Genomic DNA, 18,347 nt, shown 5'->3' on the forward strand with positions numbered 1-18,347 from the left:
ATTTATGGCTGCTGTCCAAATAGTAGATAATGGGTGCTGCAACTGCCCAGACCTGAAGGTCATTCTAAGGGGCTCTTGTTGCCTAATATGTGTATCCAGTATCTGTTACCTAGGTAACTGGCAGAACAGGAGGCAGTCACCTTCCTCCTCATGCTAGGTCACATCCTGGGCCACCTCGGGGTCACATTCCTCCCATCTGACCTTAGGAGGTCCCAGACCCTGAGTGGCCACACCTTTCCCCCACTTGGCCACACCTCCTCCTGACCCTGGCCTAGATAAGTCCTGGCCCAGAGGTGGTTGCCCTCTTCACCACCCCCCCCTTTTCCTTTTCAGCCATGCTTCTTCACCATTCACCATGCATGGCGGGGGTCAGCAGTTCGGTAAATAAACTTCTTTTCTTGCCTGAATAGCGTGTGGTGTTCTCTTCATCGGCTATGTAATGAAACCTACCTAGTTAATATACATTACAATATGTTTGTTGGTAGCTGCCCCAGAGAAGTGCCATTCAAGGTAAAGGGGGTTGGAGGCTGATTATTTATATTTACTGCCTTTACTAAACAGGCCTAGTGTTGCCTAGGAAGGGAGCATGCTAAACTTTGGAGAGGGGAAGGAGTGTACTAAGCTATGGGGAGGGAGCTCATTTCACTAACATTGTCCCTGGTCTCAGACATTTATATGACTTAAAATGTCTCACCTATTTAACATCAGATACTTGACCAAAAAGCTGGACACAATGGGGTGTATTTCAAGTTACACAGGAAGCTGAGATTGGGAGGGCTGTAGTTCCAGGCTAACCAGAGCAAAAGTTCACAAGACTCCATTTCAAAGGAAGAAATCTGGGCACCGTGTGCACCTGTAATCCTAACTACCCTGGAAGTGTAAAAAAGTGGATCACAGTCCATTAATACAAATGGGCTTTAAGAATCTGTCCAAATTGGGTGCTAGCAGGTGTCTGCTTAGAGGAAATAAACACCCCCAAACCGTTTTGTTGTATTGGTAGTTTTACTGTGGTTACAACAACATACCTTACCATCAGTATTACTCAGCTTTTTATTGCTGTGAAAAAATACTTACCTCATCAATTGATTTCACCAGAACAAAGTTATGTGAAAAGGCAGTAACTGGCGTGAGGGAAGAAATGAACGACTGAATGAAGAATGGCAGTGATCAAGCTTTTCCAGGAAGAACAGTCCCACCACGCTGCCATCGTAGGTCTGGGCAGAGTTTGGTGCTGCCTAGCATTAGGCAGTTTCCGGTTTCCTGCCTGTAAAGCGCCAGGCTCCCGAGGAGGGCGGGGCCTTGGTGGGCGTGGCCTCGGCTCGACGCGGGGACGCAGGGCTAGGCGGGGCTTAAGCAGAGGGGAGGGGCGGAGCCTAGTGGAGAGGGCGGGGCGCGCAGCTGGTGCTGGGGAGGACGCATCACGGGGCAAAGGCGCGGGACGCGCTGGGCTGCGGCCTAAGGAACAGGGGATGGTTTGGGAGGCGACACTGGCTTTAGCATTGAAGCAGCAGCGAGTGTGGCAAGTCCTCACGCGTGTGTACTAGAAGCTGCTTCAGGGCGCCCCTCCCAGCAGCCCCAGCGGACCCTGGACGGGAACTGGGAAAAGACCCTGGGACCACTCCCGGGGCTGAGGGTCCTTTGGGCTTCCGGAAGGAAGTCTGCACGAACCCTGTCCTTAAAAGGCTGGCAAGGAAGAGGATCCGCTCGCCCAGCCCTGCGGCAGCCACCGGGCCTCTGCCCACGCCCATCGCGGCGGTCCCGGCGTCCGAGCATCCGGTGAGTGGGCGGCTCCCCAGCCCTGCGGTCTTTTTGTCCCCCCGGGGGGCCTGGCCGGGAGCTCTTTGAGGACGCGGCATCTTCCGAGGAAAGGTTCTCGGTCATTAACTGTTTCTTAAGGAAGAACTGAAAGTTTCTGAACTTCAGTAAAGAGACTTTTTATATACCCAGTGGCAGGATGTTTTCTACACTTTCCAGAACCCATCCCTTCATCACAAGCTTGAAAAAATCCAGACCAGTTCTTCCCCCCTCCCTCCACCTTTCCTCTGTGGACCGTTGTTGGGATCTCAGATCCACTGGCCCTAGATTCCAAGATCCCTGTTCAGATGCCAAGGCTTGCATGAGATGATAGATTTGGCTTGTTTCCAAATGTGCCGGTTACAAACAATTCTGCAGGAGTACTCATTGTACTTGAAGGACTGTATTTCCTCCCTTTGAGCACATAACCTTCCCCCCAAGTTTAACATTTCTGAAACTAGGGTACAGGTCTGCCAGCTGCTGAGCATTTGCGTGGGTGGGATGTGTCTGTCCCTGCTTGCTCCTGCCAAAACCCAACTGTGGGGTTATTCTATCATAGAGATAGTCAAGATAACGATTTCTAGTTGTGTGGTTTTGTTTTTTTTTTAATAAGGTTAAAAGAGAGGGTTATGACACAACATTGAAATGAAATGCTTATACTACTAAGATTTATCTGTGTACTTGTGAGAAGTATAGTTACTACTGGGGTTTGAACTCAGAGTCTCTGTCTTGCTTGGTTTTCTTGCTCATGTCTGGTGCTCTGTCACTTGAGCTACCACGCCTCCAGTCCAGCATTTTGCTAATTAATTGGAGAAGAAGTCTTGAGGACTTTTCTTCCTGGGCTGGCTTTAAACGGTGATCCTCTAGGTTCCAACCTTCAGAGCAGGTAGGATTGCAGGCGTGAGCCACGGTATTCTCCCCTCTCCCTTTTTTGGGGGGGTGGGGGGGGCTGGTCCTGGGGTTTTAACTCAGGGCCTGGATTCTGTCCCTGAGCTCTTTTGCTCAGGACTAGCTCTCTACCACTTAAGCCACAGCAATAGAACCCAGAGCCTCATGCATGCAAGGCAAGCACTCTACCATCAAGCTACCTTCCCAGCCCCATGCTGTGTTCCCTTTTTGTAGATAAGTAACCTGAAGCTCAGAGACTCGCAGTGCCTAAGAGCTTTTGTGTGCAAGTGTCAGGGTTCTGACTAGGCTGTCTGATTTCAGAGTCCTCTTTCTAAATCCTAAATCTGTCTCAGCAGAAGGTGCCTGCATCTTTTAGGGCAGGAAGTCAAGGCAGGTTCTGTGCATGTTTGCACATCTTTGTGTGTTTGTATATATTCATATGTGCATATATGGGACATAGAGCTACATCCAAGAACCTTGATTATACTTATTCCTGCATTAATGTCAAATATTTTAGATCTTTTGCAGTCTTTTTTGGGGGAGGGGTTTGAACTCTGGGTCTGGGCACAGTCCCTGAGCTCTTCAGCTCAAGCTAAGCACTCTACCACTTGAGCCACAGCATCACTTCTAGTTTTCTGGTGGTTAATTGGAGATAAAAGTCTCATGGACTTTCCTGTGTGGGTTGGCTTTGAACAGTGATCCTCAAATCTCAGCCTCTTGAGGAGCTAGGATTATAGACGTGAGCCACCAGCACCTAGCTTCTTTTGCAGTCTTAAACATTTCTGGGTTTAGGACTGTATTGCAGATGCCTCTGGATCCCTCCCTTCTATCTAGCTTTTTGCTCTAAAGGAATATGCGAAGTAGTTACTCAAACCCACTAATCTTGCCGCCTCCAGTGTCCATTTTCCAGAGTTGTAAAGCCACACCAGCCTCTAGGAGGTTCCAGCTCGACACTGCAGGGACACATCAAGATTCCAAAGTCTTGAAAGCCAGATTGTGATCTGAGGAGGACTATATAACTGAAGCCTATAAGCAGAGGTTCCAGTAATTTCTTCACCAAAAAGGAGTATTCCCAGTCAAATAGGCATCATCATGCCACAGCAATTCCTGATCTCCCTGCCCACTGAGGTCAACACCTGGGTGAAATTGCACCATCCAAAGAAGGCCAAGGAGGAGGCGTACCTGTGGGAGGATGTGACTAAATTGTTTGAAGGAGAAGGTAAGAACAGATGAATGGAGGTCCCATTTGGGGTGGTCTTTTGGGGAGAAAATAAGTGGGGAATGTCTTCATGAGGTTCATGCTTGTGTCTCTGGGGAAGAGAGTAGGTATAAAAGGAGATAATGGGCTCTCAGCTCTGGCTTCTTGTAACATGTGCCCTATGCTGCTCCTATCCGTACCTGTAACACCCAATAGGAAGGCAGAGCACTGTAACCACAGTGGCTCCTGAGCATGGGAATGTGATTCTGGCAGAGGTATCAAAGGTTTCTGTCTGCTTAAGTCTCAGAGTCTTCTGCACAGGTTCTGGTCATTTTAATCCTAGGCCAGTATTTTTCTTCACAACCATCAGGTTTTTTTTTTGTTTTTGTTTTTTTTTTGGAGGGGTCCATTTGTGGGGCCTGAACTCTGGGCATAGGCGCTGTCCCTCAGCTCTTCAGCTCAAGGCTAGCACTCTACCATTTGAGCCACAGCGCCACTTCCAGCTTTTTTCTTTTTGCTTATGTGTTTCTGAGGAATCGAACCCAGGGCCTCAGGCTTGCAAGGCAAGCGCTCTACCACTGAGCCACCTTCCCAGCCCACAAGCATCAGTTTTTGGTTTTCATCTTCCTCTGAGAATCAGGAATGACACACTTGACTTGCTCTCATTTTTCCTTAACTCTGTGGACTATTTAGTAGTCAGTTCAGGAGTAGAAAGACACAGGAATTCCAGTATAATGTAATATCTCCATTATGTTCATTATACTTTATATTCTGCTAAGTCTCTTTTTTTTTTTCTTTCTTTCTTTTCTTTTTGTCAGTCATGGGGATTGAACTCAGTGCCTGGGCACTGTCTCTGAATTTTTTTGCTCAAGACTAGTGTTCTACCCTTTTGAGCCACAGCATCATTTCCAGTTTTCTGGTAGTTAATTGGCGATAAGAATCTCATGGATGGGCTGGGAAGGTGGCTCAGTGGTAGAGCACTTGCCTTGAATGCATGAGGTCCTGGGTTTGATTCCTCAGCACCACATAAGCAAAAAGAAAAAAGCCGGAAGTGGCACTGTGGCTCAAGTGGCAGAGCACTAGCCTTGAGCTGAAGAGCTGAGGGACAGAGTAAAGGCCCCACGACCGGACCCAAAAAAAAAAAAAGAATCTCATGGACTTTCCTCCCCGGGCTAGTTTCAAACCCTGATCCTCAGATCTCAGTCTCCTGAGTAGCTAGGATTATAGGCATGAGTCACTGGTGCCTTACAATCTGCCATTAATTTTATTGTGTTCTAGACCTATCAGGTAGGGACTTGGCTAAGCAGCTGAAAAGAGGAATAAAATGAATAATTATCTCTAATTAGCTGACAAGGTAGTCACATTCCCAGATTAAAATAATAGAAGATGGCTTAAGAAAAGTTCTTTTGGAATTCAAGGTCTTCTAGATTGAATCTATCTGGGACATTTTCACTAAAGCAGATAGCACTGAATTAGGCCTAGAAGAGTCTTCGTTTTCTAGAGTTTTTGAGAAAGAAAAGTGGGTACCTTGAAGAGTGATTTACAGTGGGGAATATTTAGGCTCTTATTATTATCTTTAGTTGTACAAATGGTTTTCAATTCAACATGTTAGTTTATGAGCCCAATGCATCTTCATCCATGTTCCCCTTCCATCATTCTTTGCAGCTATCAAATGCTTAGTCTTAAGGGAGAATTAAGAATGTGTTGCAGGTAGTATCCATATACAGGCAGTTTGGATGTTGCAGAATCTATGGTGAACTGTTCAGATTTGTCTTTCTTAGCACTGGGAACCTCTGAGGATTTTCATTTATTTATTTTTTTGGGTCTGGTCGTGGGGCCTGAACTCTGGGCCTGGGCGCTGTCCCTCAGCTCTTCAGCTCAAGGCTACCGCTCTACTACTTGAGCCACAACGCCACTTCTGGCTTTTCTCTTTTTGCTTATGTAGTGCTGAAGAATCAAACCCAGGGCCTCATGCATGCATGGCAAGCCTTCCCAGCCCCCCTCTGAGGGTTTTTGAACAAAGGAATGGCTGATAGATTTGTGCTTTTGGGCCAACACTGGCCTTTGGGATATATTAATATCCAAATGAGGACCTCTTCATTAATTAGGCTCGAAGCTGCTGAGTCTGAATGCCCTTCTCTGCCAGTATTGAGGAGAAGCACCAGTCAGTGCATCCCCAGGCAAGGTTTTTTGTTTTTCTTTGTTTTTGTTGGTCGTTCAGTGCCTAAGCACTGTCCCTGAGCCCTTTTACTCAAGGCTAGCACTCTAATATTTTGAGCCACAGCACCACTTCTAGTTTTCTGGTGGTTAGTTGTAGAATAAGAGACTCACAGACTTTCCTGCCTGGGCTGGCTTTGAACCACCATCCTTGGATTGTAGCCTCCTGAGTAGCTAGGATTACAGGCATGAGCCACCAGCGCCTGTGAGGCAGTTAGGTTTTCTATCTAGGAGTTTTAAGGAGATGAAAGCCTATGGTTCTTTTCTTTCCCCAGCTCTGCTCTCTCAGGATGTTGATGACAACCAGGGAGAAAGATTAGTGACTAAAGTGAGTCCTGAGTTCCTAGCAACAGAATCACAGGTGAGTTGGAGTTGCTTGTCATTTTGTCATCATGTTTTTTTTTTTTTTTTTTTGTGAAAATACTGTACAGAGGGGTTATGGGCAAGATAATGAGTACATTTCTTATCAAGCATTGTAGCCTCCTCCTTTGTTTCCCCTTCCCATCCTCTCCCCGCCCCCCCCCCCCCCCCCCCCCCGTCATCATGGTTTTTAAAGATATAACTTGTCTGTTTAGGGAGGTGGTGGCAGTTTCCTTGTTCATAGCAGCCGTGTCTGTGTAACTCTTATTTCTTACTAACATATAGAACTAACATTGTGTTCATTTTTGTAGAGGAAAAAAAAAAGTAACTGATACCATTTCAGTCCCCTAAAAAACAATAGATACTACTTGGAATCTAAGATAAATGTCAGTATAATATTTAAAGCAAAATGAGTGAGAATTAAGTTCTGAGTTTTTTTTTTTCTTTTGGGAGGGGGGGGCATGGGGCTTGAACTCTGGGCCTGGGCGCTGTTCCTCAGCTCTTCAGGTCAAGGCTAGCGCTCTACCACTTGAGCCACAGTGCTACTTCCAGCTTTCTGGTGGCTAATTGGAGATGTCTCACAGACTTTCTTGCCTGGGCTGGCTTTGAACCGTGACCCTCAGATCTCAGCCTCCTGAGTAGCAAGGATTACAGGAGTGAGCCACTGGTGCCTGGCTCTGATAAGTGCACATCTTTGTGGAATTTAAGAGGGTACCCAGGGTAGCAATAAGAATCCCATGGAAATGTCAGTAGGGAAGAAATGGTCCAGCTACACAGAACACATGCCTTTGTCAGGTAGGCAAAGAACAGGCAGGATAGCAGTTAAGACAGCATGATAGAAGTGGAGTCTTCAATGCTTCTGACAGAAATATGGGTGAAATATAAGAGAATTCTAGAATAAGCATGAAGGAAAGATTGAAGCAGCAGATGTTATTGGTGACAAGAGTTTGAAAAGAACTTCATATCTGAAATTCAGTGGTATAGGATTTGGTTTGTCTGTCCAGTATTCTAGAGTGAGTTGGGTTTGTTTGTTGGGTTTTTGCTTTTCTCTGTACAATCTTAGTTTCTTAACTAAGAAATTTAAATCCAGGCCTGAATGTGCAGCTTAAATGGTAGACTCCTGCCTAGCAAGTGCAAGATTCCAAGCTTCCAGTATTCCATGGCCTTTTGTACCAAAAAAAAAGTTTAGATGTAAATATCTGCCTTGTAGGATTGAAAAACATTCCAGAATTATTTATGACAATGTAAAAGAAGTATAAAAGAATTGTATCTACATTCTACACATACATCTAGAATCCCTTCTTGACACTTTAAAAACTTTTTTTTGTTGGTGATGGTGGGGTTTTTTTTGTTTTTTTTTTGGTTGACTGGGTATGGAACTCAAGACTTCACACTTGGAAGGCAGGCATTCTACCAGTGACTCAGTCACCTGTATATCTGCTGTTATTGATCTTTATTTTCTTGTTTATAGGTGATACTTTCTTCACATGCTTAATAATGTTTACTGTAATGCAGATATATATAAAAGAACAATGCAATATGAAGTGTGTCTAGGTAGTCTATTTTGTTTTGCATTATTTCCAAGAGATTGCAAGCCCTTTCCTCTGTTTGGTGGTGAAGATGAAGGGCTAATAATCCATATTCCTCCTCCTAGGACACTCTGATTATAGCTGAACTCTGGCTGTGACAGTTGAATTTGCTTCTCATTCATCTACATTGCCCACGCTTCCTAGCACCACTGAGGAGCTAATCTTTTTTTAAAAAAAATCTCTTCAGAGCCAGGCGCTGGTGGCTCATGCCTGTAATCCTAGCTACTCAGGAGGCTGAGATCTGAGGATTGCACCACTGAGGAGCTAATCTTTTTTTAAAAAAAATCTCTTCAGAGCCAGGCGCTGGTGGCTCACGCCTGTAATCCTAGCTACTCAGGAGGCTGAGATCTGAGGATTGCATTTCAAAGCCAGCTCAGGCAGGAGAGACCGTGAGACTCCTATCACCAATAAACCACCAGAAAACCGGAAGTGGCGCTGTAGCTCAAGTGGTAGCGCGCTCGCCTTGAGCTGAAGAGCTGAGGGACAGAGCCCAGGCCCAGAGTTCAAGCCCCACGACCAACAAAAAAAAAAAAAATCTCTTCAGTATTTGATCTAGGAAAGGACTGGACTATATTTCTAGGTTTTTTTATCTTGAATCAAATCCAGCTTAGTCCCAGAATTCAAGCTCAGCAATGCATAAAAGTATTTGTGACAGTGTCAGGACCAAACACTGTTTTCCTGTCCCACCACTCAGCTTCCAGCAACTCTGATCTCATATCTCTCTACTCTCCCCTTTCCTAGTCTGCCTCAATCTATGCTGTCCACCTTCTTGTTTCTCAAACAAGCCAAGGATGTTCTCAGTTACCTGGAATGCTTTTCTCCTATTTCTACCTAGCTCTCCCTTACTAAATCCATGCCTCTGCTAAACATCACCCTTTCAGGGCATACTGCTTTCCACAAGTACCATGTAAAAGATCATCCCTAGGCTGGAAATGTGGCTTAGTGGTAGAGTGTTTGCCTAGCATGCATGAAACCCTGAGTTGGATTCCTCAGTACCACATACACAGAAGTGACGCTGTGGCTCAAGTGGTAGAGTGCTAGCCTTGAGCACAGAGAGGCTCAGAGACAGTGCCCAGGCCCTGAGCTCAAGCCCTAGTACTGGCCAAAAAAAAATCATCCCTAGCCTCACTGGCTTTCTCAATATGCCTTACCATGTTGAGTTCTTCAGGTGAAATGTATGAGCATCTATGCTAATATTTAATTTTTGGGGGGAGGGGGTTGTGGGGCTTGACCTCTGGGCCTGTGCACTGTCCCTGAGCTCTTTAGCTCAAGGTAAGCACTCTATCACTTTGAGCAACAGCCCCAATTCCATTTTTCTGGTGGTTAATTGGGAGATAAGAGTCTCACAGACTTTCCTGCCCAGGCTGGCACTGCGATCCTCAGAGCTCAGCCTCCTCAGTAGCTAGGATTATAGGTGTGGGCCAACGGCACCTGGCACTAATATTTAATTTTTGTGTGTGTGCCAGTACTGGGGCTTGAACACAGGGCCTGGGTGTTGTCCCTTAGTTTTTTTGCTCAAGGCTAGCATTGTGCTACTTCACATACACCTCTACTTCTAGATTTTTTTTTTTTTTTTTTGCCTGTCCTGCAGCTTGAAATCAGGGTCTGGGCATAGTTCCTGAGCTTCTTTTTGCTCAAGGCTAGCACTCTACCACTTGAGCCACATCATCACTTCTGGCTTTTTCTGTTTATGTGATACTGAGGAATCAAACCCAGGGCGTCATATATGCTAGGCAAGCACTCTACCACTAAGCCATATTCCCAGTCATACTTCTAGATTTTTAATTTTTTTTTTAAGCTTTGCTGGTTAGTTGGAGATAAGAGTCTCACAGACTTTTCTAACTGGGCTGCCTTTGAACTTTGGTCTTTAGATCTCAGCCTCCTGAGTAGCTAGGATTATAGGCATAATCACTGGCAGTCTCCAGAGAATCTCTAGACTGATCCAGAGGAGTCTCCTGGTAAAACTAGTTTGGAATCTCTCAGAACTTAGAATATGGTCAGAATTCTTTGGACTTTAATAAATTTGATTTTCTAGGAACTGTTGACCTTCAAGGACATATCTGTAGACTTCACTCAGGAAGAATGGGGACACCTGGTCCCTACTTACCGAAATCTATACCGAGAGGTGATGCTAGAGAACTACAGGAACCTGGTGTCTGTAGGTAAGAGTGGGCCAGCCATGCTTCCAGAAGCATCTATTATAGGAGAGTCACTATTTTTAAATTATGATGTGGGGTCAGTGAACTTGGCCTTGTTCTGTATTGTAAATGTCTTATTCCTTTGAAACACAAACCAGGCCAAATTTGATTCACCTTTCTTGGGGGAACAGCTTTTCTTCCTACAACTAAACTTTTACATGCTTTCAGAGCATGTAAAAGTAGAAGATAGAACTAAATTCAGAAATGGTTTGTCAGTATAAACATTCATCCCCTTTTTTTAAATACCTTTAGCAGGATATCAGCTTTCCAAGCCCAGTGTAATTTCCCAGTTGGAGAAAGGAGAAGAGCCATGGATGAGAGTGAATGAAGGCCCAGGAGATCCCATTTTAGGTGAGACCAGGCAGATGATACATGGGCTGGAGTACTCAGGATCTACCCAGCTCTGGGGAGGCGCAGCTATTGTATAATACCTGCATTAAATCTCATTCCAAGTTGAGTGACCATAGCTTACGCTTGTAATCCTAGCTACTTAGGAGGCTGAGATCTGAGGATTGCAGTTAGAAGCCAGCCTGGGCAGGAAAGTCCATGAGACTCTTATCTCCAATAAACTACTCAGAAAAAGCCAAAAGTGGTGTGGCTCTCTCGCCTTGAACTGAAGAGCTGAGGGACAGCGCACAGGCCCAGAGTTCAAGCCCCACAACCAACAACAACAACAAAAAATTGTTTAAATGCTGATCATTCTGGCTTGATCAGAAAAAAAATCTTACAAGGCTTGGCATGGTTGTACATGCCTGTGAACCAAGCACTCTGTAGATTCAGGCAGAAGAATTGCAAGTTTGACACAAGCTTGGGCTACATAGTGAGATGGTGTCTCAAAAAAAAAAAAGGGAAAGCAGTCTTAAAACCAGGCATAGTGGTGTGTGCATGTAATATCAAAGGTCAGGAGGCTGAAGTAGGGGGATTAGGAGTCAAGGACAGCCTGGGCATAAACTTGAGACCCCATCTCAATAACTGGATACTGTGGGGATACACTTGTAATCCTAGCTACATGGTATAAATAGTAGTATAAATAGTATAAATAGGATCATGGTCTAGGCCAGCTAGGGCATATATTAAGGTCCTATATGAAGAATAAGGGACCAAAGAATGGGAACATGCCGTAAGAGAGTGTTTGCCTACAAAGCACAATTTTTCCCCATGCACAAAAATGTTTAAAAGAAGTTACAACTTCTATGAAGCTATATCTTCCACTTGAAATTAAGGTGCAATGAATTATCAAGTATTAAAACTGGTTAATAGTTAGGCAGTGACAGTGGCTCATGCCTGTAATCTTAGCTAATCAGAAGGCTGAGATCTGGAAGATCATGGTTTGAAGCTATCCATATCCAGGGCAGAAAAGTACATGAGACTCCCATCTCCTGAATTATCAGCAAAAACCTTAGCTGGAGGCATGAATCAAAGGTACAACTTTTAGCTGAGTAAGCAGGTCAAGCAAATGCAAGCTCCTGAGTTCGAATTCTGATACAGGCAAAAAAAAAAAAACATTAAAAAAAGCAGCTAATGCTTAAAGGAGATTTACCCACCAGTGCCAGTGGCTTATGCCACTGCTCAGCAGGCTAAGATCTAAGGATCATAGTTTGAAGCCAAGCTGGGCAGGAAAGTCTGTGAAATTCTTACATCCAATTAACCACCAAAAAAAAAAAGCCAGAAGTGGGGCTTGGCTCAATGCTAGCCTTGAACAAAAAAACTCAGGGAAGCCAGGCACCAGTGGCTCACTACTGTAATCTTAGCAACTCAGGAGGCTGAGAACTGAGGATCGAGGTTCAAAGCTAGCACAGGCATGAAAGTCCATGAGATTCTTATTTCCAATAAACCACTCAGAAAACTGGAAGTGGTATTGTGGCTCAAGTGGTAGAGCTAGCCTTGAGCTGAAGAGCTGAGGGACAGCGCCCAGGCTCAGAATTCAAGCCCTACAACCAACAACAACAACAAAAACAGCTCAGGAATAGTTCCTAGGACCTGAGTTCAGGCCCCAGGACCAACACACACACACACATACATTTTTCCTAGCAACACTAGCAATTATAATAGGGTAGGTTACTATTTTATAAATTATGTTTGCATGTATATATTAATAATTATAGGAAGAAGCACTAAATATAGATACAAACCAATACAAATTTGAATAAAAGATAGCTTAAGGGCTGGGAATGTGGCTTAGTGATAGAGTACTTGACTAGCATGCATGAAGCCCTGGATTTGATTCTGCTATCTTTGAGCAAAAGAAGCTCAGGGATAGTGCCCAGACCCTGAGTTCAAGCCCCAGGACTAGCCAAAAAATAAAAAAGATCGCTTAATGTTCTTAGGTCAAATACTCCTTTTTGAATTTCTGAGGTTGTGTTCCAAAAACAATTGTCAACTAAAAGATAGCACTAAAATAGCATTCTTTTTTTTTTTTTTTTTTTTTTTTTTTGTCGGTCGTGGGGCTTGAACTCTGGGCCTGGGCGCTGTCCCTCAGCTCTTCAGCTCAAGGCGAGCGCTCTACCACTTGAGCTACAGCGCCACTTCCGGTTTTCTGGTGGTTTATTGGAGATAAGAGTCTCACTGTCTCTCCTGCCCGGGCTGGCTTTGAACCGCGATCCTCAGATCTCAGCCTCCTGAGTAGCTAGGATTACAGGCGTGAGCCACCAGCGCCCGGCTTAAAATAGCATTCTTAATGTTATTAGACGAAGCAAGTCTCAAAGATTCAGGTTTCACTATATGTATAACAAAACAATGCATTTAACCTGTTCACTGTTTATATTTCATATTACCTCTCCAGACAGTACAACCATATTTAAATACAGTGAAAATCTCATGTACTCATCTCTGAAATTTTCTGTTCTGTAACTACTATAGCAGTTGATTTTTTTCAAAGCATAACTAATATGAGTTACCTGGAGTTTTTCATTTCTTTCAGACTTGAAGAATAAAACAGAAACCAGTGAGTCAACTGCAAAGAATGACATTTCCCAAGAACAGCTGTATCATGACATGGTGGGAAGATTCATAAGGGATGACATTATTTATTCCACACTGAACAAAGTCTCCAGATATGATGTCTTAGAAAGACACCAGGAAACCTGTGGACAGAGACAAGTTATTTTGAACCGCAAAAAGACAGGCCAAGTAGCTAAAAAATGTAGGGGAAATATTGTGAGTTCAAAAGTGACTTTAGAACAGAAGCACCATAAATTCAACCCACCTAGAAAGAGGAACAAATGCAAAATAAATTTAATTAATCATCCAATAAGTTGCCTGAGAACAAAAATCTATGAATGTAATATATGTGAAAAAATGTTCAAACAGCCCATTCATCTTACTGAGCACATGAGAATTCATACTGGTGAGAAACCTTTCAGATGTAAGGAATGTGGAAGAGCCTTTAGTCAGAGTGCATCTCTTAATACACACCAGCGAATTCACACTGGTGAGAAACCCTTTGAATGTGAGGAATGTGGCAAAGCCTTTCGACACCGCTCATCACTCAATCAGCATCACAGAACTCACACTGGGGAGAAACCTTTTGCCTGTGACAAATGTCAGAAAGCGTTCAGCCAGAACATTAGCTTGATCCAACATTTAAGGACTCATTCTGGAGAGAAGCCCTTTACGTGCAATGAATGTGGGAAAACTTTCCGGCAGATTCGACACCTTAGTGAACATGTAAGAATTCACACTGGGGAGAAGCCCTATGCGTGCAATGCATGCTGTAAAACCTTTAGTCACAGAGCTTATCTAACGCACCATCAGAGAATCCACACTGGAGAAAGACCCTACAAATGTAAAGAATGTGGGAAAGCCTTTAGGCAGAGAATACACCTTAGCAACCATAAAACTGTTCATACAGGAGTGAAAGCATATGAATGCAACCGCTGTGGAAAAGCCTACAGGCATGATTCATCCTTTAAAAAGCATCAGAGGCACCATTCTGGAGAAAAACCTTATGAATGCAATGAATGTGGAAAATCCTTCAGCTATAATTCATCACTAAGTCGACACCAAAAAATACACAGGAGGAATGCCTTCCGAAATAATCTTTAAAAAAAAAACAACAACTGACATGGGAACAAAAGCCAAGTCTTTTTTTTTTGGGGGGGGGGGGGGAGTCAGTGGTGAGGCTTGAACTCTGGACCTGTGTGCTGTTCCTCAGCTCAAGGCTAGTGCTCTATCACTTGAGCCACAGCGTCACTTCTGGCTTTTTCTGCTTATGTGGTGCTGAGGAATCAAACCTAGAGCCCCATGCATGCAAGACAAGCATTCTACCACTGAGCCACTTTCCCAGCCCCTAAAAAGCCAACTCTTAAATCGGTGATTCTAAGCTTTAAGATCTGAGGACTCAAAACCATTTGAGAAAGTGACATAATGATAGCAACTTTTATTTTTGCCTGATGTGTAAATAAGCACTATATTGATAATGACTGCCTACTATACCTCTATACAAAATACTTAAGGATAAAATCTGGTTTTTGGAGTTAAATAAATTCATCATTATGAAAAACAATATAATTTTTTTGATTTCATGGTTATTTAATTTCTCATGGGCATTTACTTACCAAATAATTTTTGTGCACTCTTGCAGCTTTTTCTGTTTATGTCCACAAGAATGCCAGTGGGTTTTAAGCAGAAATGGCAGTACAAGAATATCTGCATATTACTTTCAGGTTTTTAATTGTTATTATGAAGGTGATGTACAGAGGGGTTACATAAGTTAAAGAGTACATTTTTTAGTGCTCTATATAGTTTTTTTTTTTTTTTGTCGATCGTGGGGCTTGAACTCTGGGCCTGGGCTTGTCCCTCAGCTCTTCAACTCAAGGCGAGCGCTCTACCACTTGAGCTACAGCGCCACTTCCTAAAGAGTACATTTTTAAAAAAAATTTTTTTTGGCCAGTCTTGGGGCTTGAACTCCTGAACACTGTCCCTGAGCCTCTCTGTGCGCAAGGCTAGCACTCCACCACTCAGTGCCACTTCTGGCTTTTTCTGTTTATGTGGTACTGAGGAATTGAACCCAGGCCTTCATGCATGCTAGGCAAGTAATCTACCACTAAGCCACATTCCCAGCCCAAGAGTACATTTCTTTTTTCTTTTTTTTTTTGGGTCCGGTCGTGGGACCTCAACTCTGGACTGGGTGCTGTCCCCCAGCTCTTCAGCTCAAGGCTAGCGCTCTACCACTTGAGCCACAGCGCCACTTCCGGCTTTTTTCTTTTTGCTTATGTGGTGTTGAGGAATCGAATCCAGGGCTTCAGGCATGCAAGGCAAGCGCTCTACCACTGAGCCACCTTCCCAGCCCCCCAAGAGTACATTTCTTTAATATGGTAATAACATTCTACACATTTTTTTTGGGGGGGGGTCCTGTCATGGGGCCTGAACTGGGCCTAGGCACTGTCCCTTAGCTCTTCAGCTCAAGGCTAGCATTCTACTACTTGAGCCACAGTGCCACTTCCGGCTTTTTTCTTTTTGCTTATATGGTGCTGAGGAATAGAACCCAGGGCCTCAGGCATGCAAGACAAACATTCTACCACTGAACCACCTTCCCAGCCCCATTCTACACATTTCTATGTGAGTAATGCATAGTTGATTCCCAGAATTGAAATTTCTGTGCTAGTGCGTATGTACTTGTACTAGCAAACTGATGATAGCAACTGAACCACTTTTCCACCAAGAAGTTACAAAACTGTAGAAGCTGAAGCAGTTCAGCAGTCTTGTCAGCTATCAAAGAAGCATCAGGTGTGGTGATGTATGCCTGTAATCACAGGCTGAGGCAGGAGGGCTGCCAAGTTTAATCAAGACCAGATCACTCTCAAAAACAACTTGCTTAATAACAAGAAAGAGGAACAGCAATATCTTAACCTCAGCAAGACAGCTGACCCAAATCCCCCGTATATAGTAGTACTCTCAATTGCAGAAGCCACAAATAAATACACATATTCTTGAAGAGTAGTCAAGCCCACCTAGTCTTATCTAGAGAAGGAGGGGAAGCCTTTATGTCAACTGCTCCATTTCCTGACTTGAGGTTGGGACTGATGGATGAGACTCACTTTAAGGCCACTGACCTACTTAGAGAATATAATCTTGGCTGCAAACCTTTTAATTGGAATGGAGAATTATAATCTTAATGACAGGGTATACAAGGAATAATTGACCATTTATAGCATTTTACAAGATATTACTGTTAGGCTAACACACAAGAGGGGTACAAATTTCTACTTAATAGGCATTTATTAGCATTAATTAGTTAACATTATTTGTGAAAGCTGAGCACTGTTAGGATCACAGTGATTTTTTTTTGGGGGGGTCGGTAATGGGGCTTGAACTCTGGGCTTGGGCACTATCCCTCAGCTCTTCAGCTCAAGGTCAGCGCTCTACCGCTTGAGCCACAATGCCACTTCTGGGTTTCTAGTAGTTTATTGGAGATAAAGAGTCACAGAGTTTCCTGCCTAGGCTGGCTTTGAACCGTGATCCTCAGATCTCAGCCTCCTAAGTAGCTAGGATTACAGGTGTGAGCTACCAGCGCCCAGCGATCACAGTGATTTTTGTGTTTAGTTTTCAATCTTATTAACACTTTATTAAAGCTTTAATTCTTCAGTGTTAATAGATTTCCTCTCTGCTCCTACCACTAAAGAAGCCAGACTCCAAAACCCAGGACCTCCATTATTATCTAGTGCTACTTTATAGCTTCATCTCATTTATCTTTCTCCTCCCCATATGGGCTCTGACTAAATTCAGTATATTATGAGTTATTGGTTTGCAACAATTGCTTTGATTATAGGAATCTGAAGAAGACATCAAAACAAATTCAGTAGGGCTACTTTTAAGTTTCACAGGTTGGTATTTGGAGCCGGGCACCGGTGACTCATGCCTGTAATCCTAGCCATTCAGGAGGCTGAGATATGAGGATCCCGGTTCAAAGCCAGCCCGGGCAGGAAGGTCCGTGAGATGGAAGTGGTGCTGTGGCTCAAGTGGTAGAGCGTTCGCCTTGAGCGAGGGACAGCGCCCAGGCCCAGAGTTCAAGTCCCATGACAGACGAAAAAAAAAAAAGATGGTATTTTTAGAAAAATCTTGAAAATATCATAGAACTCAGGAGCTTCCGTATATGCTAACAGTATGAACACAAACAAAAGGATATTTCCCCACATAACTCCAAAATCACTACTACACTAATACTGTCAATATCTAAAACAAAAAAGCACTTTAAAAGGACTGGGAAGGTGGCTCGGTGGTAGAGTGCTTGACTTGCATGCATGAGGCCCTGGGTTCGATTCCTCAGCACCACATAAGCAGAAAAAGCCCTAAGTGGCACTGTGGCTCAAGTGGTAGAGCAATCGCCTTGAGCTGAAGAGCTGAGGGACAGCGCCCAGGCCTAGAGTTTAAGCCCCACGACCAACAAAAAAACAAAGCAAAACTTTAAAAATAGATTTTTTGTTTTGTCATGGAAAGACAGGTTCTCTTTTTACATTTTTTCCCCTAAGGATATTCTATAGTGTCACAGAACCTTCGTTGAGGGGACTATCTTTTTCTCTCCATTGCTATGAAATGCCACCGTTTTCTGTAAAGAAAAGAAGTGAGTGTCGTCGGAGCCCGGGGAAGTTGGTATTTGGGAAGGGCCTGCCACTGCTCAAGTTCTGCTCTGATGGCATGTCTGCGGAAAAAGCATTATGCTCTCCTTCATTAACATCTGAAACTGTAACCATAACCTTTTCCAAGGAAAAGGTTAAACTCAAGTAAACGGAGGGGGAAATACACAAATAAAGGGGAGAATCTGCATCTTTGAACAGCCCGCAGCTGGTCCTTCATCTGGGGAAAAGCTGGGGAGAGGGCTAAACGCGTGGGGCACACTGCGCATGCGCCGCGGCCCGGCGCGCTGGGCCGAGGAGTGACAGGTCGGCCCAGAGCTTCTAGCAGGAGAGGTTGCGAGTTCCCACTAGAACAGAACCACACACACACACACGCACACACACACGGCGGGCTCACAAGCCAGCTCCCAGAACTATACCCGAACCTAACTCGTAGCACCGCGAGGACGGGGCGCCCCGCGAAGGCTTCTGGGAGGAGGTGGTGCTCGCGCTGCCGCTGCGCCTTCTGGGATTGGGCTTCCGGCGGCTT

General features: G+C 44.3%; 1 protein-coding gene across 4 annotated transcripts; it reads left to right on the plus strand.

Moving 5' to 3' along the window:
- Positions 1-1,417: 1,417 nt before the first annotated feature.
- On the plus strand, positions 1,418-14,331 carry LOC122108683 (zinc finger protein 69 homolog). Of its 4 annotated transcripts, none has more exons than XM_042680695.1 (6): positions 1,418-1,776; positions 3,579-3,901; positions 6,373-6,458; positions 10,082-10,208; positions 10,497-10,595; positions 13,165-14,331. In XM_042680695.1, the coding sequence occupies exons 2-6, from the start codon at positions 3,775-3,777 to the stop codon at positions 14,286-14,288; spliced, it is 1,563 nt and encodes a 520-aa protein (XP_042536629.1). In that variant the 5' UTR covers positions 1,418-1,776; positions 3,579-3,774; the 3' UTR covers positions 14,289-14,331. The 4 variants fall into 4 exon arrangements, with proteins under 4 accessions (XP_042536629.1, XP_042536646.1, XP_042536651.1 ...); XM_042680712.1 differs by having other exon boundaries at positions 10,500-10,595; XM_042680717.1 differs by lacking the exon at positions 10,497-10,595.
- Positions 14,332-18,347: the final 4,016 nt, after the last annotated feature.

Source organism: Dipodomys spectabilis, unplaced genomic scaffold, assembly GCF_019054845.1.
Source record: "Dipodomys spectabilis isolate Male_0828 unplaced genomic scaffold, ASM1905484v1 ptg000002l, whole genome shotgun sequence".
Classification (NCBI taxonomy): domain Eukaryota; kingdom Metazoa; phylum Chordata; class Mammalia; order Rodentia; family Heteromyidae; genus Dipodomys; species Dipodomys spectabilis.